Source organism: Lynx rufus, unplaced genomic scaffold, assembly GCF_022079265.1.
Source record: "Lynx rufus isolate CCGP_SWC_20201006 ecotype Redwood Valley unplaced genomic scaffold, mLynRuf1.p SCAF_7, whole genome shotgun sequence".
Lineage (NCBI taxonomy): Eukaryota > Metazoa > Chordata > Mammalia > Carnivora > Felidae > Lynx > Lynx rufus.
This window is the reverse complement of record NW_025814889.1, coordinates 55,124,082-55,149,653: the sequence shown is the minus strand read 5'-3', so window position 1 is coordinate 55,149,653 and position 25,572 is coordinate 55,124,082. Positions and strand designations below refer to the sequence as shown.

General features: G+C 35.5%; 2 protein-coding genes across 3 annotated transcripts in view; one reads left to right on the top strand and one right to left on the bottom strand.

Moving 5' to 3' along the window:
- Positions 1-1,097: 1,097 nt before the first annotated feature.
- On the bottom strand, positions 1,098-12,240 carry GOLT1B (golgi transport 1B). Its single transcript, XM_047066922.1, has 5 exons — positions 12,121-12,240; positions 6,562-6,653; positions 4,761-4,939; positions 3,554-3,635; positions 1,098-1,695 (listed from the first exon to the last, which is right to left on the bottom strand). Exons 1-5 carry the CDS (start codon positions 12,143-12,145, stop codon positions 1,657-1,659), a joined length of 417 nt encoding a protein of 138 aa, XP_046922878.1. The 5' UTR covers positions 12,146-12,240; the 3' UTR covers positions 1,098-1,656.
- A 198-nt stretch (positions 12,241-12,438) lies between these two features.
- Positions 12,439-25,572, top strand: part of RECQL (RecQ like helicase) — a 56,747-nt gene continuing 43,613 nt past the window's right edge. Inside the window, exons 1-2 of one of the 2 annotated variants that reach the window (XM_047065956.1) lie at positions 12,439-12,537; positions 19,314-19,360. In XM_047065956.1, the coding sequence (XP_046921912.1) occupies positions 19,345-19,360 (16 nt within the window). In that variant the 5' untranslated portion in view covers positions 12,439-12,537; positions 19,314-19,344. Of the gene's footprint in view, positions 12,538-13,543; positions 13,829-19,313; positions 19,361-25,572 lie in introns of those variants that run through there. The other variant, XM_047065957.1, reaches the window with a different exon arrangement.

The window sequence follows — 25,572 nt, the reverse complement described above, 5'->3', positions numbered from 1 at the left end:
ATATTACTTTTTTGAAGAACATTAGACACAACACTAGGTCTCTTATTATTCCATGAACTATTGAGGTAGGAGTCTCATTTTGTCAATATCATCTAGTTTCACAGATTATGTCATAAGTCAAATACCAGTACCAAAAGGCAGTAATCCACAAGACTGAACCATTAAACTACATACCAAGTCTTTCCTTCTTTCGACAAGCAAGAATGGGAGTTCCCTGTGTATTGAGATTTAACTAAAAATAATATAAGCTATGATATATTTTGTAGACATGTTTCTAAATAAAAATCACAAATTTCAATTATGATTTTGTGCATTAAAAAGCTTTGCAACTGTTAAAAAAAAAAAGGTAAATAATGCAATCATTAGTGGTATAACAAATAGTACTGTGGCTGTTGAAATGTGTTCTTACATCTACCAGAAAAGCTGTCAACTTGGAAAACTACCAAGAAACAACCACTGTTTCTTACTGCCAGTCAAGCATCAATAGTAGGAAAAACAACATATTTTTTTAGTGTCATGTTTTTAAGAAACTATAGCCCATTTAATTACAGTAAACTAAACTTAGCATGTGAATTCTGGTATTTTCTCCATGAACTCAAGACAAAGCATCTTATGAAGCATTCGTCATGCGTATTGATGTTTATGTTATGAAAAAGCTAAAAGTAAAGGAAAACTCAATTTTACATGAAAAGCCCTTAACAAATACCTGTAAGTTTAACCTTTTAACATATTACATCTTAAAGTAAACATTACCAATAGTTATTTATGAAAAGCAAAACAGTAAAACCACTGCTAAAATCAAAAACAAAAACAAAAACAAAAAAGAAAGGAAAACTACACCATGACATGGAAAAATCCATTTGGTTTGCATCATTTAGTATCTTAAATAAAAGACTATTCAATGTAACAGACTACTTCATGGTTAAGAATGCTTTTTGTTAGATGCTTACATGTAATGTAGGATATAGATAACCAAGTTAGACTCTCAAGACTTATGAGTAGTTCTGGAGTGTTCAGTTATAAAGAATAAATGACCTTTGCGTATTCCAACAGTGAATATCTAGTTCAGTTTTCATCTGGCTCTAAAATATTAAGAATCAGAAGAACCACAAATGTTTTATTTTAGCCATATGTTTACAAAAAAAAAGTGATTCATACATCAAAACTGGGTTTTCCTTGGTTTTAATACATTAAAATGACATAATCCAATCTAACTCATGCATCACTTTCAGAGACACAGTGCAACTGGAAATATTTTTGCCATTCCAGTGGATATTTCTAAAAAGCAAATGCCTATGCGTGCTCCTGCACCTTCAAAATAAAAAGGAAAGAAACAGGCACCACAGTTCTCCAAGGATGGCTGTTTTTCGCACATTGTGGATAAACAATAAAAATCGCCTTCAAGAGTTTCAATAAGTACTGTAACCTAGAGTTCATCTCCTTTAGTTTGCTTGCTGACTTCTCAGATCACTTGATTAGAAGCCTGTTCTCATTGCTTCTTTGTTAACTGCTATTGGTACTTTGTAGACTATGCGTTTTAAACTTCTGTAAAGAACATTACAAGCTATTTCATGTAATTTAATTTTGTGCTGAATATTCTTCAAAGGATTTTATAAATAATACAATATTTTAAATGAGTCTTCAATTCACTTGTTGTTATACCATATTGTTGCTTTCTCCAACTTTATCTACAAACTGCAAGGAGAAGAAAAACAGATAATTAAAAGAAAGCCCAGAGCATTACAAAAACATTATATCAACATTTTATATGTTGATTTAAAAAACCCAACTTCGTAAGATTCGTGGCAATTTAAGGTGTGACTGACAATGATTAATCCAGTACTACTCACCACAATCTTCTGACATGTAAATATGTATAAAAATTTTTCTTTTCTGAGGTTGTTTTTGCATGACATGTTATGCATATGACTTTAAGGGTGCAACACAAGAAATGCAACACAATGAATAAAAAAACTGGATAAAATGAAGGTAACACTGCTAGCTTAACAAAACAATAAAAAAATAAAAAGCTGAAATGTCAGCCATTCATGCATTAATGAACCCAATAAGATATTTCCACTGACCATTACTGTGGATCTCTTCTGGGCCTATGTAGTCTTTGAACAAACAGATTTAACTCCATTAAGTTCAACAATTAACAACAGCTATTGACTAAAAATACTTTAAATGTGTATTCTGGACTTCAGACTGAAAGTGGCAATGACATTAAAAATAGATGTAATGAGGCAAGCACAAATTAATAATTACAGAATATAAATTTTAACACACGTTAATGTTAAGTGGTTATTTACTTTGGCTACTCCACCCCAAATATAAAGCAATTGGGCCTTCTTCAGCATTCCAGATGGTGATGCAAATATTGAAACAAAATAATTAGTGGATATATTAAAAGTTGTGTAACCCAAGTGGTCACAATACTATCAAACTCTAGCAATCATTTAACCCTTCTTTTCATTTCACTATTCACACTTTTACTTAAGAATTTATTATAAGAAAGTAATAATGATAGGAAACATAACTGACAGCATTGGGTGTTTATGCAAACAATGAAGGATCCTTAAATTAAGGACATGAATAATGATTACAACTGCATAACTAGAAGTTTCAGTAAATTCAAAAGCTATTCTAAGTAAAAACAACATTTACTACAGTATGAGTTTGGAGATTAATGCAAATGAAATCAGAATATACATATTCCAACCTTTTATATTATTATAAATAGGTAATGGGTGCACTGAAACTAAATGTTGCTTTGAAAGTACCATGGATTCATTAGGATTTTCAGTTAAATTTATGTGTAGAGAAAGCACAACATTCTCTCTCCAAAAGTAACATCAAACATCAAGGTTGTCTGGGCTGTAATATTCTGACTCTAAAATCGACTTGAGGTTGAAAATGAGATTTTTGTCTTACAGTGGTACCTATTCTTCTGTGGGTGAGCCATCCTTTAGCTCTCTGAGAATCCAGTAAATGCTATGGACTTTGTTAGTAACATCTACAAATGTCTGTAAACAACTTTAGGATGTTGATGGCCCATCTTGGAGGAACAGATTTGATGAGATCATTCAAACTGTGGAACAGAGTTGGGAACAGCATTTTATCATCTGACTTCCAGTATAATTAGTGCTTGATTTAATTGTCTTAATGCATGCTATTGGTGATACTAAGAAAGAAAATAATATTTACTAGAAATAATGATGTCCTTTTTATATAATGGCTTCTAAAATTAGAGATCATATAAAAGTTAATTGAAAAGTACCAGAACTTTCAAAGAGAAAGGCAGCATATAAATTTGAGTTACATTAAAAAAAAATAAATAAAACAAGAATATTAAATGGATATAGTGAAACAAAATTCCAGGTTTTATAAGGTCAGCAATGATTATTTTCTCTGGTATTCATGGTAATCTATGGCAATGTAACAATTTATATCATAATAAAAACATCAATTACTTGTATTTCTAGAAGTAAAGAACATCACAGTATTTATTTTGTAGGTTTAAAAATTTTATTTCTAATACATGATTACTTACTGATCTAATTCCAGGTAAATTCAAGAGGGATCCAAGGACTGGTACTCTTCTAATAAAGCCAATGACCACAGGAAAGAAGCCCCTAGGAAGAAGGAAAAAAAGGTTCTCAGAACTTACATATTCTTTATTATTAAAATCAATTGCTAACCAAGTAAAAAGAAAGGATCCTATTAAAATTTTAAATGTTTTGGAGACTTCAAATTTCAAATGTTACCTTTAGTGGTAATGTTTCTTTCCTCTCCCTGGATTTGATCTTTCTTAATTATGCTCATATAGTATTTTGCTTATACATTTGTAACAGCATTACTACTATTATTACTACTACTATATTCTTTTTTTTTTAAGTTATTTATTCATCTTGAGACAGAGAGAAAGTGCAAGCAGGAGAGGGGCAGAGAGAGAGGACAAAGTGAGAATCCTAAGTAGGCTCTGTAGCAGTGCAGAGCCTGATGCGGGGCTCGAATCCATGAAACAAGAGATCATCACCTGAACTGAAGTCAGATGCTTAACCGACTGAGCCACCCAGGCTCCCCTACTACTGGATATTTATAGTCTAGTGCCCATATCAGAAATGAGAGATTTTCTAAGGCGGATTTGACACTTAATTCATTTTCATGTCTTCCCATGAAGAATATGGTATTTGGCAGATAGAAGACAAAGGATATACATTTCCTGAATAAATAAACTTACCTTATATAAAGGTATTTTCTCACATTGCATGCTATTATTTATTCACTTAGTAACTAGCATTTGTAAAATGTTAACTGATCAAAATCTAACATAGTTCATTTAGCACAAAATTTTCTAATATGAGTATGTACTAAAAGAATTGTCATCAAGTGGCAGTAACTATGCAGTATTAGGTTCTATGTATTAAAATGCTGTATGTATGTATCACTGTTTAGTTGATAAAAATAGCAGACACAGTGCCTTAATAGAAAAGACAGTGCCTTAAAATCCCAATAAAATGAATTTTATTGCATTGAAAATACAAGATAATGTATACTATTTATACATTTGATAAACACTTTTATAGTTGACTGAATTATCTAAAGCTGTAATAAAGGATTCAATGTAAACAAAAAATCCATTTGAGAAAATTATGGTCTTTGTATTCATGCTGATGCAAATATCTGGGCTTTTGTAATAATTATTTGAGGTACTGGTTCATTGAAAGAGAAAAGGTAAAATAAAAAAATTGCCTTACCTGAACAATAGAAAGAATCCATAAATTTCAAAGATCATGCCTATCAAAGGCCAACCAATAAGGACTACAAATACTCCACCCAGGAAAAATCCTGTCGCTTTCATTTTATGTTTTTGGAAGAAGAATCTGAATGTTCTTTCTAAACCAATTACAAAAGCCAAGCCAGCCACAAATAAAACCTAGGAGAGAAAGAAAATGCAAGATAGAAAAAGCAGTTACACACACTGCATAAATTTGAAAAGCAAGGTCAAAGCTAAATATAATAAAAAGAAATACATCTGGCTCTTAGTGTGGGCAACTGGCTGGAGAAAACTACAGTGCACACGAAGAGGCAGAACCAAGGAGTATGCTAAGCATGCTAATGTTGTAGTTGTAGTCCAGTCTTCTCAGTCCTCTTCTATCTTGATTAAATGCAGAAAAAGAGAACTAAAGATTAGATGTTACCGAAGGGCATGTGCACATGCAGTGGTTTTCCCAGGTAAACTAGATGGAGAGGGCTTGGCTAAGCAGATGAGAAGCAGGGCAAAAAAAGAAGGCTGCCCATAAATATGTCACCCGAAGGTATTCCTGGTTTTGCACACTTCACCCTAGGCTAGAGGTGTTCTGTGGGTGGGAGAAGTACTGACATGGCCAAGATGATGAAGAAACCATGAAAAGCCAGGAAGAGGAATTAATATTACTAATTCCAGAATATCTGGTGGCAGAGAAATAAAAATAAAGCCACGTTCTCAAATATATATTTTGTATGTTTTCAGATAGTGAACAAGAAATGGTGATCTAGTAAAAGCTTGTTTTTTCCCAGGCTTTATTCCCAATACTTGCCTTCCTTCCTATCTTTTTTTTTTTTTAATGGGATGAAACATTTTTATTTAATTTTTATTTACTTATTATTTTTTTTTGAGAGAGAGAGCGAGCATGCACACACGTGTGCACACATACACATAATTAGGGGAGGGTGAGAGGGAGAGAAAGAATACTAAGCAGGCTGAATGGCTCAGCGTCCACAGGGTGATGGTGGTGGTGGTTTCCAATCCCTTGAACCTTGAGTTCATGACCTCAACAGAAATCAAGAGTTGAAGGCTTAACCGACTGAGCCTCCCAGGTGCCCCATTTCATAACTGTGTTTTTTAATGAAAAATTTTCATACAAATATTGATTGAACCTAATGGTTAAGCTTTGTATTCTCAGATACCAATGCTACTTATATGTTATTAATTAACCTGTCGATTTTGAACAATTTTGTTACCCTTTATATCTTCCAATTTCCAATTACAAGCCCAACAGTAATACACACTTCTAAGATATTTCACTCTTGCACAACCTCCACACATGGACAACAAAGTACAGTCCAAATAAACAATATACACATTTCTTAGGAAGTCAACTCTTAAAATATACAGATATATTAAGAGGTTTAAATGGCTTTTAAAAACCTATTTCATGCTACTGAACCAAATGTCTAAAGTCATATGTTTTAAGTTAAACATATTTATAAATTTACCAAGACATGGGGGCTACCAAGTCATTTATTTTGAACTCCTATTTAGAGGCAGCCTTGATTTAATCTATTGTATATCACACATCAAACACTTAACAGAGTAGTTATTCAAAAACTTCTTTAAGTGTTTACCTTTTATTTAAACAGAAAACAGGTTTTACTCCTGATGGAAACAGAGAAGCTAACAGGAATCTTTACATGAATAATAGGGAATTGTTTCCCCCAACCTAACAGCAGGCAATAATTCATTTGCAGTTAAAATTTCCTTACGAATTTAGTTAAAATATATATTGAAAAACTCACATTTCCAATAGCCAGTAGTGCTTTGTCAAAAAAGAGAATCATTCCAAAGAACAGGAAAAACACTCCAAATCCTGTTAACCCCATTCCAATTTCTGCAATATAAATTATATAGTTAAGGGTAGAGAAAAATTAAAGTTACATTAAGATCCCTATAAATTAAGTAAGAAAGTTTCTCAGTTTTTCTTTTGGATGATATAAGAAAATAGGTTCCTAACATTGCAGGTTAACTTTATGACATTCATTAAGGTCTATAACAAAGTAACATCAGCAAATAACCTCAACATATAAAATATGAATTTATGAGAGACAGCACTTCTCATAAACATATGCATAACAGAGAAAGATAATCAGGATTCTAAATCTTGGGTTGTAAATTTTTTCCCTCCCAAGAACTCCTCTGTCACCAGGCATAAATATATGAGTTTACTTTTACTATTTATCTCTTTCATATTCTATGATATTATTTATATGCACAATATCTCCAGTTACTTCTTCCTTCTTTTCATCTAACTCCTTCTTTAACCCAGTGGAAATGTTACAGTGGGTCTGCACGGTATACTTCACTCCATGATACACTTCTTACAACAACAGTATTTTGAGAATCACATTGCCATCTCCTCAAAAGTTAATTTTCAGAAGGTTATGTATAACTTTTAACTTCTTGATGGTATGGGTTTATCTTCTATAAATTACCTAAACCATGAATCCAATCACATGTTTAGTGTACGAGTCCTAAAAGCAGCACTCCAGAGTTTCAAAGAACACAGTTGTACTTAATATTAATATTCTGGAGTTTTACTCTTTTTATTCAAAGACTCCGAAATGCCTGTATCTCTTCTAGGTACTATCTGATGGTGAATGAAGCATAAGCACTGAAGTTTATGTTCATCCTGTATATAAAACTAATAATTTTATTACCTTCACATTCTCTTGGTCTTCTCTTTTCAGTCTGAAGATTCCTAACTTTCTAAGATTACAGTTATCCTTTTCTGTTAATGCTAAAAGCATAAGCCACTAAGTCACCTTGATCATTTTAGTTTTGCTGTCAGGAAATACTCACCAATCCTTATTTTACCTAGACGCTTACTATCTGCTTGAAATAATCAATCAGAGCAAAAACTACCATATTTTTGGAAACTCAATTTTATTTTATTTTATTTTTTTAATGTTTATTTATTTTTGAGAGGCAGAAAGAGAGAGACACAGAATCTGAAGCAGACTGCAGGCTCCGAGCTGTCAGCACAGAGCCCTATGAGAGGCTGGAACTCACGAACTGAGAGATCATGACTTGAGCAGAAGTAGGATGCTTAATTGACTAAGCCCCCCACGCACCCCTGGAAACTCAATTTTAAATACACCATTAATGATTTCTGATCTGTTACTTAACTTTTTGGCTGTGGCTCCAGAAAGCCCAAATCTAGGTCAGAGCCACTTAAAAAAAAATTTAAGACTTGTAAAATGTTCTGATGAGTTGAATACTTCTATCATATACCTTTTCTATATCCCCCATGTCCTCAATTTGCAGTTATCTACTGCCTTCCATTCCAGCTACCTTTTCTCCCAAAGTTAGTCTAAAAGAATTCAGGTACTAGTCTATAAATATACTGATAAATGTATTCCACAGACACAAAATCCTATGAAAATGTGAAGCTAATGGTTTCATGCTTAAATCCCTTAAGAGAATTCAACAAAATAACTGTTTAGCTGTCAGACATAATTTCCTAGAGGAAAACATGGACAAAAGAACAAGTAAAATTCCATTGTATAACTATTTAGTAGTTAGGATTTAGTCATCGACAGCTGAGTTACTTGAGTATGACTAACTTCCAACTTTTCATAAATTGTCCTAATGATTTCATAAAAATTTTGAGAGGTTTGTTCAGCAGAAAGGAATTATATAGAAATACACCTACTATGTACTGAGAATTTACCATGAATTAGCCATTAGGAGGTGCTTTGCTTGCCTTACATAACTTAATCCTCCCAATACTAATGCAAGGTAGGTATCATTACATCATTTTAGAGATCGAGTAAGAGGAGTTTAGAGAGATGACTTAATATACCTGGAGTCACACTTCTGGCTAACCATTTGGACTCAGTCCCTGTCCTTACCTATTACATGATACCCCTTCCTACAGGATTTTCTTACCTTTTTTTTAGGTTAAATATGTTTGATTAAATGAAATTCAAGGGCACTGGAGCATACTGAGCTTCTGGGAGAAGCATCTCTAGGTGACTCAAGTTTAATAGGATTAGTTTGTTACCTAACACAACTAAGTAGGTGTTAGTAGAAGTATTAAAAATTGACTGCTGTGAAAAAAGATAATATCTGGATATGGTTTCATATTCACTGAAGTGTTTATACAAATATGTTGTAATTCTTTTAACAAAAATGTGAGGTGAAAAGTAGCACCCGCCCCACGTATCACAGATTAGGAACTCATCTGTTCATAGAATCAGCAAATGTATGTATGTGGTGCCTTGGAGGTGGGGGGACAGCTGGGCAGGAAGAGTGATGGTTGCGTGGAGTCAGGCTAGAATTCAAACCCTGTTTCTGGACTCCACAGCTTAAAAACCATAACAGGGGAACCAAAACTATTTCATCCAGTGTAGTCCAGGAGGAGACAGTTGCCTGTGACATATTTGCCCAAACTGGTACTGGCATCATGTTACCAAGTTATTTCCGGACCTGAATGGGCCAAAAGTCTCTAACTGGCCTCACTGTGCCCTTTTCTCATCTCCCGAATTCCCATCTTCCCTAGGCTTATGCATTCATAAGCCCTCTGGTTAGTAAAGCCCTACATGGAGTTGCCCGCTCATCACCAGGATCATATCCAGAAAAACAAATTTACCTTCCTCCCTTGCAGCTATCAAATCTGCATTCCTCTTGCCCATGTGTGTGGTTTTTTTTTTTTTTTAAAGAACAATCTAATAAAAACAACTTAATGAAATTTGTCTAAAATAAAAAGAGAACTTATTGTGGAAACTTTATAAGGAAAGATACGCTTAATCCAATAGCAATCACTAACATTTTGGTATCTTATTTAAAAATTTTAATATTAGCTTTCTCTTTCTTCCTATGCCTTTTAAAAAACAGAAAATTTCATTATAAAGAACTCGACTGAATATCAGCTAATTGAACCACTCAACTGAATATTACGGTAGAATTTCAGACAAAGTGACATAATGATGTAAAGATTTACAGGCAGCATGGGAAATACCCTACTCCATCCCCTCAATAAATCTTGTGTTTTTATGGAGGGGGTGGGGAGAGTGCTATTATAGAATCCCTTAAAACAATCATGAATTGCTATTGATTCTGTTCAGTGCTCTGTCACCCTCTCCCAGAATCAGGATTCCAGAATAATCTCGGCAAATCACTTGAATGATGGCCAATTTCTGCAGTTAAATACACACACACAAACACCATTTGAAATCCAAGAGCTTTTGGTTCACTAACCATTTTGTGTTCCAATCCACTGTCCTAACTAAAACATACGGCAAATGAACATCAAAGAGTATAATTTAACCTTTCTCATCAATTTAATAAGGGGGAACACTCCCTACCTATTCTGCCCACATTCCAACTCAATCCCCTGGTTCTGGATTTTGGAAGAATGTAAATCAGGCACCTGTCCCTATAAGAAGTCTTCAACAGAAGAGAATCTCTGTGCAAAGGATAATAGTTCATAGTTTTAATCTGTGTAATAATCAGACTCAGATAAAAAAAATAATACTTTATAGTTAGAATAACTGTGTAGAGATTAAGTACTTCTTCTAATTAGTAGAATTAGAAATAAATTTCAGCAATTTAGGTATACAATTCTCCTAATTTCCTGTAACAACCTAATTTTAATTTTGGGTCTCAGTCAAGAGGAACAGAACACGGCATCACAAACAGAATAGGATCTGACTATCCTACACAGTCTCTCTCAAAAAAAAAAAAAATCAATGCATAATTGTGTAGGATAAATATCTACTGTTGCAACTATTCTTGCTATGAAAGAATTACATCATTCTAAGATAGATCTCAAATAAGATTTATGTCAAGTCTTCTTAGATGCTAGTATGGTCCAGTGAACACAAAGGTTTCTGAGCCAGGAGAACTGGGATCAAGCCTTGCTTCTGTCACTTTCCTTATGACCACACATTGAATTTCTTTTGAGCCTCTTTTAATTTATAGAAGAGATATACCTCTCCCTGCCTTATAGGGCTCTAATAAAAATTCAGTGTAATGATTTACATGAAAGCACTTGATAAAATAAAAGAAGATGCCTTTATACAATTGCTAGTTTCTATTATAACAGTAGGGGGGGGGAAAGGAGAAAAAAAGAAAGAAAAGAAAAAAGGAAAAAAAGAAACAAAAAAGGACTTTATGTTTTCTAATCAGAGCAGGCCAACAGACCAAAAGGGGTCAGTGCAGGTGGCACGAAGGTGTAGACCCATCCAACCACTGGAAGGAAAAGCACCTGATTGGGGTGGTAGTGTATATAGGACACAACAGAAGCTCTGTCAAGTTCAACTCAGCCATGACTTGAATCCAAACTTTAAGACTCCGCTTTAATATAGAGCATTTTAAATGAAACTCTATTTTCAATAGACTGTTTAGATTTTAAAATCTTGAAAATCAAAGTAAGTTAAGCATAATTAAGAAAAAAATCATGACAGATAAAGCAAGGTGAGACAAAAAGACTATCATGACCATTAAAAGATAGGACCCATTGTTGGGCAGATATGTAAATACAAAAACTATTAAGATTGACAAAAGCGTGAGAAAAGTAGAAGTGTTATAATGAAAGAAATGGTAACAGATAGCAATGCTAACCTTAGATATAAAATAAGCCTGGAGAACTCTGTGGTAGGCAGAAAGAAATGCTAAAATAATAAAACAAACCACAAAGCACAATAGACAACATTAAGGAAAGAAATCGTTTAACTGAACACAAAATGGCTTTTTACTACTGCGGAAACATTAGGTGGTAGAAAAGTGAAGTCGTTTCAAGGAATTTTTGGAAGGTTTCCAGAGGTGGCAAAAGGCGAAATACTCAAAATATTTAAGTGTAAGCATATTTTTAAAAAACCCAAACACCTACAATAGGTGACATCTAAAATACCGCCTCCCAAACAACCGGCCAGTAACTTGTAGAGGACCCCAAGTTTGTCATGTGCAGAAACGTCCCCAAGGATGAACCGCGGGTACCGCGCATCAAACTTTCTCTTGTGGCCATCTGCAGGAACAAAGCGTCCATCTCACTGGGGGTGAGAGCGGCGAGACCCTGGTGCAAGACAGACGCTCAGCATAGGCTTCCCCCCACTCCAGATCGGACTTCTCCCTAGACCCCGCCGACCCGCCTCCCAGACCAGGTCTGCCACTGCAAGTCCAGCCCCCGACCCCTCAAGGCAGCCCTCCCAGTCCCGCATCCCTCGCTCAGTCCGGCAGGCCGCCGCCCCCAACACGGAGCTTCATTCATTGACCCGGGCAGAGGGGCGGGCGAGCGAAACGAGCTCGAGCAACGGGTGTGTGAGGCTCCAGGCGGGGATACCGGGGCGAGTGCTTACTCTGGGTGTCCGTTAAGGAGATCATGGCTGCAGCGGTGAGGGGAACGGCTACTGCACCTCCGGGCGCCCAGGGCGTTAAGCAAAGTGGGGAGAAAAGAAGCCGGGAAACAACCCAGGGGAGAGCCGCCACGTCTTCCGGAAACACGCAGCCACCCCTACCCTAGCCTCAAGACAGCTTCCCATTGGCGAAATCCGCTCCCAATATAGACCAATCATCCTTAGTCTTGTTCGGTGACGCAAATGGTGGCCACACCCCTTCACCAATTAGAGAAGAGTGTTACTTGCAATTGGTTGAGGAGACCTAACCGGAAGGGCGGATGCTCCCAGCTAGAGAAAAAGGAAAGCTTGGTGGCGGGAAGTTTTCATTGGAGAGTGGCTGAAAGCAGTACCTAGTGGTCCTGAGCCGGGCGCTTTGAGGTGGGAGACCGAGGAAGCGGGTGGGGTGGGGTAGGGGTGGAGTGTGGAGGGGTGGGGATCTGGGGGTAACTCTGCTTTGAATGGGCTAACCTTTCTTTTTCCTTCCTGAGGGCGAGGCCGGTCTGTCGCGGATCACTTCCTTTCACCAATATATTGGCAGGAGAGAAACCGGCGTTAATCGTCGCCCGTCTCTAATGGAGTTCGGGCCTTTAGGGGCACCTTGAACTTTCTGCTCCTCTCTTTTTATCTCTAGCCTTTCCCATGCAGGAAGCTTGGTTACCAAAGTCTGTTTATTGGCAACCACCATTTATTGGTGAACAGCACGGTGGACGCATAGGCCAAGTGGAGGGTATTATTAAATTAATGTTGTCTTTAAAAAGCAGGTGCTGGGGAGCCTGGTGAATTAGCCTGTGGTACCGTAGTGACGGTTACTCCAGTATCAATGACTGGCTGTGACCCCGTGAAATATTTGCTGTGGGTGCTGTTAAAAGTTAAGAAATAGCGGGAGTAAAACCAATGAATCACTGAAATAGTAATTAAAGTTTGTGGTGCACCCACCAAAGAGACAGCTAGGGAACCAGGAGCACTCAAGCCAAAAGGGAATGAGGCTCTTGGGTATATTGTTATAAAGCGGCTTATGTACTAAGAAGTCAGTGACCTTATTCCTCGCAGTGATTCGAATATTAACCTTTTCTTAAGGTAGGGAATTGGTTAGTGGTTATCTCATATCAGCCTTGGGAAACGTTTCAAGTTTTGTTTATGATTTCTGGAGGCATAAAAAGGAAATTACCTAGGTCAAGTTAGTCTTACAACAAAGTAAGGTCAATTGACTTTGTTTGACTAAACTGGTTTTGTCCCTTTGAGGAATTTTCAAGGCTTTTCTCCGTTTGTTTTTGATTTTAACATTTTCCCCCTTTTGGTTCTATCAGCAGGGTGAGAGTATGATCAACCAGTATAGTGTTATTTTCAGGTTCTACCATTGAAGTACTCAGGCTGAAGAATCACATTTTTGCTGTTGTCATTAGTTGGATTATTAGGCTAAGGGCCACGTGGTCACCATCTTCATCATTTATGTGGTTATTGTTGATTTCATACAGTTGTCTGATCCTGATGGATACCATTTGGTCTGTGAGTGGCTGCTGACAGGCATTTAAAACCTTGGAGAGTATGCAGCGCATTAGAGGTGATTTAAGGAGAACAATAGCCAAAGATTGAAAATTTCCCAGAGCAGATTCCCAGGTGCCAAGATTTAACCAAGTAAATAAATCAAATGGATTTCAGTTTTTTAAAGGTATTTACATAAGCATAATATGATATATTAACAGTCACATCTTTGTGATGACTCAGGATTGGATGAAGGTGAAGATGTTTTATTTTAAGTGGCTGTGTTGCAGGTGAACTTCCACCTAAATTAAGCCTCTATGGTGTGAGCAATCAAGTAATTTAAAGAGAGGCATTTCTGTGGAAGCAAAAGAAAAATAAGAGCTAATATTTTAAGAAGATTATAAATTCAGTGTCTGAGTTTGGAGAGAAACCAGTTGAGAAAATTTCTAGATGTTGGGTTCAAATTATCTTTAGATGGATGAAGGCAAGAGTAACAATCTGACAGATTTTCCTGGTTTGCAGTTTGAGTGTCACTGGTGATCTTGCTGAGTGACCACATAGCAACAGGCACGTTGTCCTCCTCACATGAGCTGCTTTGGTGGTTTCTCTGAAGTTTACATCAGGTTGTTCAGCTTTAGTTTGCATGGCTTTGAGAAAAGGGCAGTTTTATTTTCACAGTGATTCCAAGTTACAAGAATGGGAGGAAATTGGAAATGTTAGTTTGGAGAGTTCTAGCCAGATATTGGAGGAAACTAGAATTCAGGATCCAGTTCAGTTTATAAGTAGAAAATAAAACCTTAAGGAAAATTAATAGCACTAGATGTATTACCAAAACATAATCATAATTTTTCTGTCATCATCCCATTTCTATTAGGGTAACTACAGTTAGGCTAATTTGTTTGCAAATTGAGTCTAGTTTCAATAAATTTGGCCTGACTTTTTACATAAGTGCAGCAAAAATAGTGACTGACCATATAGGCTCTTTTAAATCTGCTTTGCTGGAACTTTTTCATAAAGAATCTTAGATTGAACTTTTCAGGGCTCTTCAGGCTAAGCAGCCAAGCTAAGGACTTGTCTAATTGTGTCCTATTACAAGGAAATCAGATCGAGCTTAAGTAAATACATATATTGTCATGAAAAATAGACTATTTAATAAAAGGTTTTAAATTCTGGTGGGATCAGGTAGAAAGAAAAAGATAAATGTTTCAACCTTTGTTTACAAAAGTAGTTTTTACTGAATCACTGTAAGCTATAGATAGCTTAAAAGAGAGGAGAAAATGGAGCTTTTTAAATCTGGAAAGCAGGACATTGAAGAACCAGCAATATTTTAAATGAAATCATAAAAAATTACAATCGTCTTCGTTAGTTCATTCAGTCTCCTGTAATTCTTGTTTTGCTTCACCTTAGGGTTAATAGCTTTATGAATCAGTTTTTCATTAGATTTTTAGAAATTCTTACCCAGTTCACTGTTATGATCTTAAAGTTAACAGAAACCTGTACTTCTTAGTCTTTTCCATGAATCTCTTTGCAGATGAAGCACTATCGTAGGAACAGTTTTGCAAAAACAAACTTAAATCCAGTTCAATCTTAGCTAGACCACACAAAAAATTCCTTTCTCAAGATCCCTTTTCCATAAACCTTCTACACTTTATATCCATCCAGTTTTTGTTACGTCTTTTTTTTTTTTTTTTTTTCTCATTCTGGAATAATCATTTTACTTTTGGACAAAATTACTTCCTTTATTTCCTTTACCAAAACAACATACCCATGTTCTTCATATCTTTCCTTGTCCAAAAACATGTTCTATTTTCTTTAACTACTTTCATATACTGTTGTTTTCTTTTAATCTTACTCTTTCTAGTAGTTTTAATTAAATATATTAATTAGATTTCTTAACTCTTATCTTTAATTCCTAGTAAAAAACAAGAATTAAGCAATTGTGGACTGGCAACTTTATACATACACAATTATAAAAACCTTTTAGAGATCTATGTTTTTTATAATATAGTTTTTAATGTGACAAAGGATATAGTTATTAATAGACCCAAGTATCTATTGTCTGTCTGTAAAAATTAAAAAGCCAAAAGTTGGGGTTGTTCTAATGAATCCTAGGCCACTAACGTCTGAGTGACTCTTTTGAGACTGTCTGAGCAAGTGAGGCTAGGGTAAAACAATGTTGGCAGGTGCCAATAGAAAGCAATTTGTCATTAATAAAAGGAGAGTTGCCAAAGCTTGAATTTATTGGAAGAGTTCTCCTAGAAGATGAACTAGATTTAGGTTATCTTGTAGCAGATGATACAAATGGAACTAGAAATTAAACATAAATAAGAGCCTTGCATAGTAGTGCAAGGGAGATGCACAATGAAAACCATTCACTCTGAGGTAGATTTGAGACACTGTAGTAGTACTGAGGGACTGCCATGATGGGAACCAATTCAGAGAGCAGACTTTAAGCATCCTTTAAAAATTTTTTTTTCAACGTTTATTTATTTTTGGGACAGAGAGAGACAGAGCATGAACGGGGGAGGGGCAGAGAGAGAGGGAGACACAGAATCGGAAACAGGCTCCAGGCTCCGAGCCATCAGCCCAGAGCCTGACGCGGGGCTCGAACTCACGGACCGCGATATCGTGACCTGGCTGAAGTCGGACGCTTAACCGACTGCGCCACCCAGGCGCCCCTAAGCATCCTTTAAATGGCATTTCCAAAACACTGATTTGCTCAGGTCAGTTTTAGTTGGCCCTCAGACGTGATGAAAAGTATATTGAATGGTATAGTTATACTTTCTTTTTAACTTTCTGTAGTTCTTATTAGCTTCAGGGAAAAATTATTAGTTGAGGTTGTATGTCCTTAGTAATTTTCTTATATTGGCTAATTACTCATTTTAACAAAAAGAGCAGTTACCAAGCTCCAAACTGTAGCAGGTAGAAATATCATTGGTTTATGTTTATTACAGTCATAGGTATGGTTACTTTCTGTTTTTAGCAAGTGACAGTTTTTTGTTTTGTTTTTTTTGTTTTCATTTCTGGTAGTGATGTATAGTTTTATTTCAGTAAAAGTTTAAAGTTAGTTTCCTTAAATAAAGTATTAGTAATACTACAATACTGTACAAAAAAAAAGAAAAGCTTAAAGTAGATAAACTTATGTTTTGCATTTAATGATTCAGTATATTATCTCATTTGCAAATGATTTAGATACTCAACAAATATTCATGATTTAGTTTAACTTGTTATAAACTTTTTATTTACATTTATTTAAATTATTTATTTTTACCAATTATTCTTGGATTAGACATTAAACAGCTAACCATCACACTATTTTTCTTATCAACAAATTTTGAAGTCATGTTTGCTTTTGTTTTAATGTTTTTGTTTTATTTTTGAGAGAGCGAAAATGGGGGAGGGGCAAGGAGAAGGGAACAGAGAATCTGAAGCAGGCTCTGAGCTGACAGCAGCGAGCCTGATATGGGGCTCAAACTCATGAAACACTAGATTATTACCTGATCTGAAGTCGGATGCTCAACCAACCAAGCCACCCAGACACCCAGACATGCTTGCTTTTTTTAAGTCAACAAACTTAAACTAGGTTTTACATATCAAAGGTTGTATCAGGTCATGTGAACTTGAAAAACATTTTGGTTTGTTTTTATATGTCTGAGGGTTTCAGGAGTACTTAATTTATAAGTGCTTATTTTTCTTTAAGCCAATTAAATAGAGCTCCTTACATATTCTGGCAATAGCATCTGGAATTAGAAAAATATTACCCATCTATAACATGCATACATAGACATACATAAACATACAGACAGAGGCAAACAGATCTTGTAGCTTTTGTTTAAAAAAGTTTAGCCATGAGCTGATAGCCATAATATTGCAAAATTCACCAGTTTAGAAAAGAACACTTGGATCTAAATTGTCTTTCTGGGAAGTTGAGGTTACCTGCTCAGATAGCAAAGTTGTTTGTTTTCCCCCTAGTAACTTTTTTTTTGTTTGCATGATGCAAAGATCTTTTAGAGCTATTTTTGCAGTCATTGTGTCTTTTAGAAGTTTCTGCTTATCAGAGAATGCATTCTGTTGTCTCTGAGAGGTTTGAAATCTTCTCTTGTCAAAGGCACAGCTTTAAGATACACTTCTCTAAGTTAAAGTTGCCCTCCAGTGGCCGCTACAATTCTAGAAGTTCACCCATTTTTCCAAAAAGGCACAAAATCCTGGTCCATAGACCAACCAGGTAGAATACATCTTTACCTTTAGATTCCCTAAGAGTTCTTAGATATGAGGGGCCCTGCTTTCTAAAAGCTATTCTAAAACACAGGGAACCATGTGTTTCCCTGCCCTCCTCTTTTTGGAGTAGAATAGGAAGATTTACCTAGAAGCTTCAACAAACAAAATACAGGTATGCAAATTAAAGTCAGCTCAAAATGGAGAGAACAGAGCTCAGATATAAGAGAGACTTGACTTCAAACTCTAGAGTCAGTGAGAAAGTGAATTAAATGGACTCTGTGGGTTCCATGACCATAGGGGCCTCAGAGTTAAGGAGGAAGGGAGGTTGGGGGGGGGTGTCTTTGGATCCCATTAAAAAAAATTTTTTTTAATGTTTATTTATTTTTGAGAGAGAGAGATAGAGGGCAAGTTGGGGAGGGGCAGAGAGAGAGAGGGAGACATCAGAATCTGGAACAGGCTCCAGGCTCTGGGTTGTCAGCACAGAGCCTGACGTGGGGCTTGAACTTGGCAACAGCAAGATCAAGACTTGAGCCGAAGTCAGACACTCAGCCAACTGAGCCACGCAGGCACCCCTTTTGGATCCCATTTTTACACCACAGACTGTCAAAAGTTTAGAATTACCAGAGGTAAAACCAATGAATTATTGAAGTAGTAATCAGGAAAAGTTTATTGTGCACACACCAGAAAGACAGACTGCAAACCAAGAGCATTCAAACCAAAACATGGAAGGAAGCTCAGAGGTATATTGTTAGAAAGTGGTTTATATAGTGAGAAATTCCTGCTCTCAAGCCTCCTCTCCTTCTACTTGTTCATCTGTATGTAGTCTTAAGTTTTAGTCATTCATAGGTATTTAAAGTTCCTTAATTACATACCATGTGTTTCCCCCACTTCTGATATTTTCATGTTTTTTCCTGAAATCTAGTCCCTCCGTGGAATACCAGTTCCTCTTTTAAGATTGAACCTAAATTGTAACTGTAAAGCAGGTATTCAATAAAATGTTGAATGATTAATTTGAGTGTTTATGTGGGTGGATTTTACCTAATCTGGGATGTTTGAATCTGTTATTTATAAGATAGGTTTTACCATCCCAATTTTACAGATAAGGAAAGAGGTGAAGAGGAACAGGTTGTTTAACTTTGCTAAGATCATACAGTAATTTATTGCTAAAACTGTTTAACCTCAAAGCTTTCTTTTTTGCTAATTGCTTTGTATGTGGTGTTTAAGTGTCATTGATGTTATACTTGTTTATGTGATTTTGGACACTTCTCTGAAATCTAGAGAATTCGCTATAAAAATTAGTGTGGGAATAACCATGTAGTCCTTATTTTAAAAGTCACTATAATATATAATTTACTTTCTGACATTTTTCATGCTTAGTAGTGATAAATTATTGGGTAGGCATTATCAATACTATGGTTTAAAAAAATTTGCTGTGATTTTTCTTTCACTTTTAGAAAGAAGTTTGTATCCCAATTCAATTTTAGGATGGCAGCCATTTCAGGTTAGTGGAAATGATTACATTTTATAGTATATTCTGTTTTGTTTCTAACTGCATGCTCTTTGAAAAAAATTGTTTTTCTCTGTACTTTCAATTTTGCTGTGAACCTTAAACTGCTCTAAGGAAAGTCTTAATAAAAATAAAGAATAATAAATTATAAAAATATTTGTTTTAAAAATTCTGATTTTTATGTTTTGTGTTTTTTTTTAAATTGTAAAACATACCAAAATGTACCATTTTAACTAATTTTAAGTATACAATTCAATGGGAGCAATTCACATTATTGTGTAACCATCACCAATATCCATCTCCAGAACTTTTTCATCATTCCAAACTGAAATTCTGTACCCATCGTACAATAATGCCCTCTTACTCCCTTTCTCCCAATTGCTGGTAACACTACTCGTACTCTGTATGAATTTGACTACTCTAGGTACCTAAGATAACTGGACTCATGCAATATTTGTCCTTTTGTGTCTGGCTTGTTTTCTTTAGTATAATGTCTTTGAGCTTCATCCATTTTATATGTATCTTTTTAAGGTTGAATAACATTGCATTGTATGTATATACCACCTTTTGTTTATCAGTTTGTCTGTCAGTGGACATCTGGGTTGTTTTACCTTATGGCAATTGTGAATAATGCTGCTATGAACGTTTAAATACAAATGGGCTTGAGTCTCTTTTTTCAGTTCTTTTGGGTATATATACTTAGAGGTGGAGCTGCTGAATCACATGCTCTTTCTTCTATTTAAGTTTTCAGGAACTGCTGTATTTTTCTCCATACTCACTGTTCCATTTTACATTCCCAGCAGTAGTACAGAAGGGTGATGTTTTTTGATAGAATTATGGGAACCTCAGAAATCACAAAGTAGAATATATCAATCACTCCAAATCCCACTACTCAAATTAATACTGTAATATATGGATGCATTATTTTTCAACAGATTTTTAGTTTGCAAAGAGTTTTTATTATTTTTTTAATGAAGTATAATTAACATATAATGTTATGTTAGTTTCAGGAGCACAACATATTCCTCAGTTCTATCCATTAATCAGTGCTTATCATGATAAATGTAGTTACTATTTGTCACCATAAAATATTGTTGTAATATTATTGACTATACTACCTATGCTGTACTTTTCATTTCTGTGACTTATTTTATAATTGGAAGTTGGTACCTCTTAATCCCTCTACCAATTTCATTATTTTCTCTACCTACTTCCCGTTTGCCAACCACCAGTTTGTTCTCTGTATGAGTTTTTTTTTTTTTTTTAAACATTCCACATGTAAATGAAATCATATGGTATTTGTCTTTCTCTGACTTATTTAGCCTAATACCTCTTAGGTCCATCCATCTTATTTCAAATAACAAGCTCTCATTCTTTTCTATGGCTGAGTAATATTCCATTGCATATATATATATATATATATATATATATATATATATATATATACACACCACATCTTCTTTATCCATTTGTCTATTAATGGATGCTTGGTTTGCTTCCATATCCTGGCTATTGTAAATAATGCTGCAGTGAACATAGAGATGTGTATATCTTTTTGAATTAGTATTTTCATTTTCTTTGGATAAATACCCAGAAGGAGAATTGCTAGATTATATGGTATTTCTACTTTTAATGTTTTTTGGAACCTCCATACTGTTTTTACATATGCATGAAAGTCCTTTTTCTCCACATCCTTATCAATATTTGCTACTTCTTGTGTTTTTGATAGTAGCCATTTGGACTGGTGTGAGGTGATATTCTATTGTGGTTTTGATTTGCATTTCCCTAATGATTAGTGATGTTGAACATCTTTTCATCTGTCTGTCATCTCTGTCTACAGAAAAATGTCTATTCAGGTATTCTGCCAAATTTTTAATTGGATTGTTTGGGTTTTTCTGGTATTGAGTTGTGTAAGTTCTTTATGTATTTTGGGTGTTAATCCCTTATTAGATATCATTTGCACATATCTTCTGTCATTCACTATGTTGCCATTTTGTTTTGTTGATGGTTGTGCAAAAGCATTTTATTTTGATGTAGTCTCAATAGTTTATATTTGCATTTGTTTTCCTTGCTTGAGAAAACTTAGATAATGTTGCTAAGGGCAGTGTCTAAAAAATTTCTGCATGAGTTTTCTTTTGGGAGTTTTATGGTAAGGTCTCACATTTAGGTCTTTAATCCATTTTGAGTTTGTTTTTGTGTATTGTGTAAGAAAATGGTCCAGTTTCATTCTTTTGCATGTAGCCACCCAGTTTTCTCAACACCATGTATTGAAAACACTGTCTTTTCCCCATTGTATATTCTTTCCTTCATTGCCATAGATTAATTGACCACATAAGCGTAGATTTATTTTTGGGCTCTCTTGTCTGTTCTATAATCTGTGTGTCTGTTTTTGTGACAATAGCATACTGTTTTGATTACTATATTTGTGTAGTATATCTTGAAATCTGGGATTGTCCAGCTTTGTTCTTCTTTCTGAAGATTGCTTTGGCTATTTGGGGTCTTTTGTGGTTCCATAGTTTTAGAATTATTTGTTCTAGTTCTGTGAAAAATATATTGGAATTTTGGTTGAAATTGCATTGCATCTGTAGGTTGCTTCAGGTATTATGAACATTTTAACAATGTTAATTCTTCCAGTCTGTGAGGAGAGAATATCTTTCTATTTATTTGTGTTTTCTTCAGTTTCTCTTAGCAGTATCCTCTAGTTTTCATTATATAGGTCTTTGATCTTTATGGTTAAGTGTATTTCTGAGTATTTTATTCTTTTTGGTGCAGTTGTAAATTTCTCTTTCTTCTACTTCATTATTAGAGTATACAAATGCAACAGATTTCTATATATTAATTTTGTATCTTGCAACTTCACTGAGTTTGTCAGTTCTAGTAGTGTTTTAGTGGAGTCTTTAGTGTTTTCTAATAGGGTCATGTCACCAACAAATAGTAACAGTTTTATTTACTCCTTACCAATCCGAATGCCTTTTGTCTAGTTTTTTAAATTGTCTGATTGCTTCTACTACAAAGCTGTAATGATCAAGACAGCATGGTATTGGCGCAAAAACAGACACATAGACCAATGGAATAGAATAGAAACCCCAGAACTAGACCCACAAACGTATGGCCAACTCATCTTTGACAAAGCAGGAAAGAACATCCAATGGAAAAAAGACAGTCTCTTTAACAAATGGTGCTGGGAGAACTGGACAGCAACATGCAGAAGGTTGAAACTAGACCACTTTCTCACACCATTTACAGAAATAAACTCAAAATGGATAAAGGACCTGAATGTGAGACAGGAAACCATCAAAACCCTAGAGGAGAAAGCAGGAAAAGACCTCTCTGACTTCAGCCATAGCAATCTCTTACTCGACACATCCCCAAAGGCAAGGGAATTAAAAGCAAAAATGAATTACTGGGACCTTATGAAGATAAAAAGCTTCTGCACAGCAAAGGAAACAACCAACAAAACTAAAAGGCAACCAACGGAATGGGAAAAGATATTTGCAAATGACATATCAGACAAAGGGCTAGTATCTAAAATCTATAAAGAGCTCACCAAACTCCACACCCGAAAAACAAATAACCCAGTGAAGAAATGGGCAGAAAACATGAATAGACACTTCTCTAAAGAAGACATCCGGATGGCCAACAGGCACATGAAAAGATGCTCAACATCGCTCCTTATCAGAGAAATACAAATCAAAACCACACTCAGATATCACCTCACGCCAGTCAGAGTGGCCAAAATGAACAAATCAGGAGACTACAGATGCTGGAGAGGATGTGGAGAAACAGGAACCCTCTTGCACTGTTGGTGGGAATGCAAATTGGTGCAGCCGCTCTGGAAAGCAGTGTGGAGGTTCCTCAGAAAATTAAAAATAGACCTACCCTATGACCCAGCAATAGCACTGCTAGGAATTTACCCAAGGGATACAGGAGTACTGATGCATAGGGGCACTTGTACCCCAATGTTTATAGCAGCACTCTCAACAATAGCCAAATGATGGAAAGAGCCTAAATGTCCATCAACTGATGAATGGATAAAGAATTTGTGGTTTATATACACAATGGAGTACTACGTGGCAATGAGAAAGAACAAAATATGGCCCTTTGTAGCAACGTGGATGGAACTGGAGAGTGTGATGCTAAGTGAAATAAGCCATACAGAGAAAGACAGATACCATATGGTGTCACTCTTATGTGGATCCTGAGAAACTTAACAGAAACCCATGGGGAAGGGGAAGGAAAAAAAAAAGAGGTTAGAGTGTGAGAGAGCCAAAGCATAAGAGACTCTTAAAAACTGAGAACAAACTGAGGGTTGATGGGGGGTGGAAAGGAGGGGAGGGTGGGTGATGGGTATTGAGGAGGGCACCTTTTGGGATGAGCACTGGGTGTTGTATGGAAACCAGTTTGACAATAAATTTCATATATTGAAAAAAAAATAAAATGTACCAGGTTAGGAAAAAAAAAATTGTCTGATTGCTGTTTCTAGGACTTTCAGTACTATGTTGAATGAAAGTGTTGAGAGTGAACAACATCTTGCCTTTTCTGATATTAGAGGAAGAGCTCTCAGTTTTTCACCTTTGGAGTATGTTAGATGTGGGTTTGTCTTATATGGCCTTTATTATGTTGATGTATATTCCCTCTAAACTCAACTTTGTTGAGAGTTTTTATCATGAATGGATGTTGAATATTGTCAAGTGCTTTTTCTGCATCTGTTGAGATGATCATATGAGTTGTATCCTTCATTTTGTTAATGTGGTATATCACGTTGATTGATTTGTGAATATTGAATTATTCTTTCCTCTCCAGAATAAGTCTCACTTGATTGAGGTGAATGATCCTTTTAAAGTATTGTTGAATGTGCTTTGCTAATATTTTATTCAGGACTTTTGCGTCTATGTTTATTAGCAATATTGGTCTCTGGTTTTCTTTTTTTTTTTGGTAGTATCTTTGTGTGGCTTTGGCATGAAGATAATGCCAGTCTTGTAGAATGTATTTGGAAGTTTTGCTTCCTCATTTTTCCAATAGTTTGAGGAGAATAGGTATTACTGTTCTTTAAATGCTTGGTAGAATTCACCTGTGAATCTATCTGGTCTTGGACTTTCCTTTGTTGGTAGTTCTTTGATTACTGATTTAATTGTGTTGCTTGTAATTGGTCAGTTTCTATTTCTTCCTGATCAGTTTTGGAAGGTGGTAAGTGTCTAGGAATTTATCCATTTCTTCTAGTTGGTCTTATTTTCTAGTATATAATTTTTCATTGTAGCCTATTATGTAATCTTTTGTATTTCTGTGGTGTCAGTTGTTATGTATTTTGCATTTCTGATTTTATTTATTTGGTTTTCAGTTTCTCTTTTTGTTTAATATTTATTTATTTATTTGTTTAGTTAGTTAGTTATTAATGTTTATTTATTTTTGAGGGAGAGAGACAGAGTGTGAGCAGGGAAGGGGCAGAGAGAGAGGGAGACACAATCCATAGTAGGCTCTGGGCTCTAAGCTGTTTCCCTCGCATATAACTTTTGCTTCTTTCTTGCTACTTTTAAAACTCTCTCTTAATCTTTAATGTTTGCCGTTTTAATTATTATATGACTTGATATGGCCCTCCTTGGCTTCACCTTGTTATGGGCTCTCAGTGCTTCCTGAACCTAGATGTCTGTTTCCTTCTGCAGGTTAGGGAAATTGGAAAAGTTTTCTGCCCCCTTTTCTTTCTCTTCTGCTTTTGAGGCCACTAAAAATGCAAATGTTATTATGCTTGAGGTTATTGCAGAGGTCCCTTAACCTATCCTGTGAAGTGTTGATTCCTTCTACTATATTTTTTAATTTCAGTTATTCTATTCTTCACTTCTGATTGGTTCCTTTTTATATTTTGTATCTCTTTGTTGAAGTTTCACTGAATTCATCCACTCTTCTTTCCAGTCCAGTGAGCATCTTTATGACCATTACTTTGAATTCTTCATTAGTTAGATTTGCCATATCCATCTTTCAGTCCTTTTTCTGAGGTTTTGTCTTCTTGTGTTGGGAACATATGCTCCTGTCTCATGTTTTTTGACCTTCTGTGTTTGTTTCAGCTACTTCTCCTAAACTTGAAGGAATGGTTTTGTGTATGTATAGTTGTCTTCTGTGCAAACTGTGTGTGCTTGGTGACTTTTTGCTGGCTGGCTGAGGCTTTGACTGGTGTGGGCCAGGGTTTCTGGGGCACTCTGTACTGATGTTGC

Coding starts and splice junctions, on each gene's coding strand:
- GOLT1B (XM_047066922.1), bottom strand. CDS start 12,145: ATGATCTCCTTAACGGACACCCAGA. Junction 4,940..6,561: donor CACTACTGGCTATTGGAAAT/GTGAGTTTTTCA, acceptor TTTCTCTCCTAG/GTTTTATTTGTGGCTGGCTT. Junction 3,636..4,760: donor GGATTCTTTCTATTGTTCAG/GTAAGGCAATTT, acceptor CCTTCTTCCTAG/GGGCTTCTTTCCTGTGGTCA.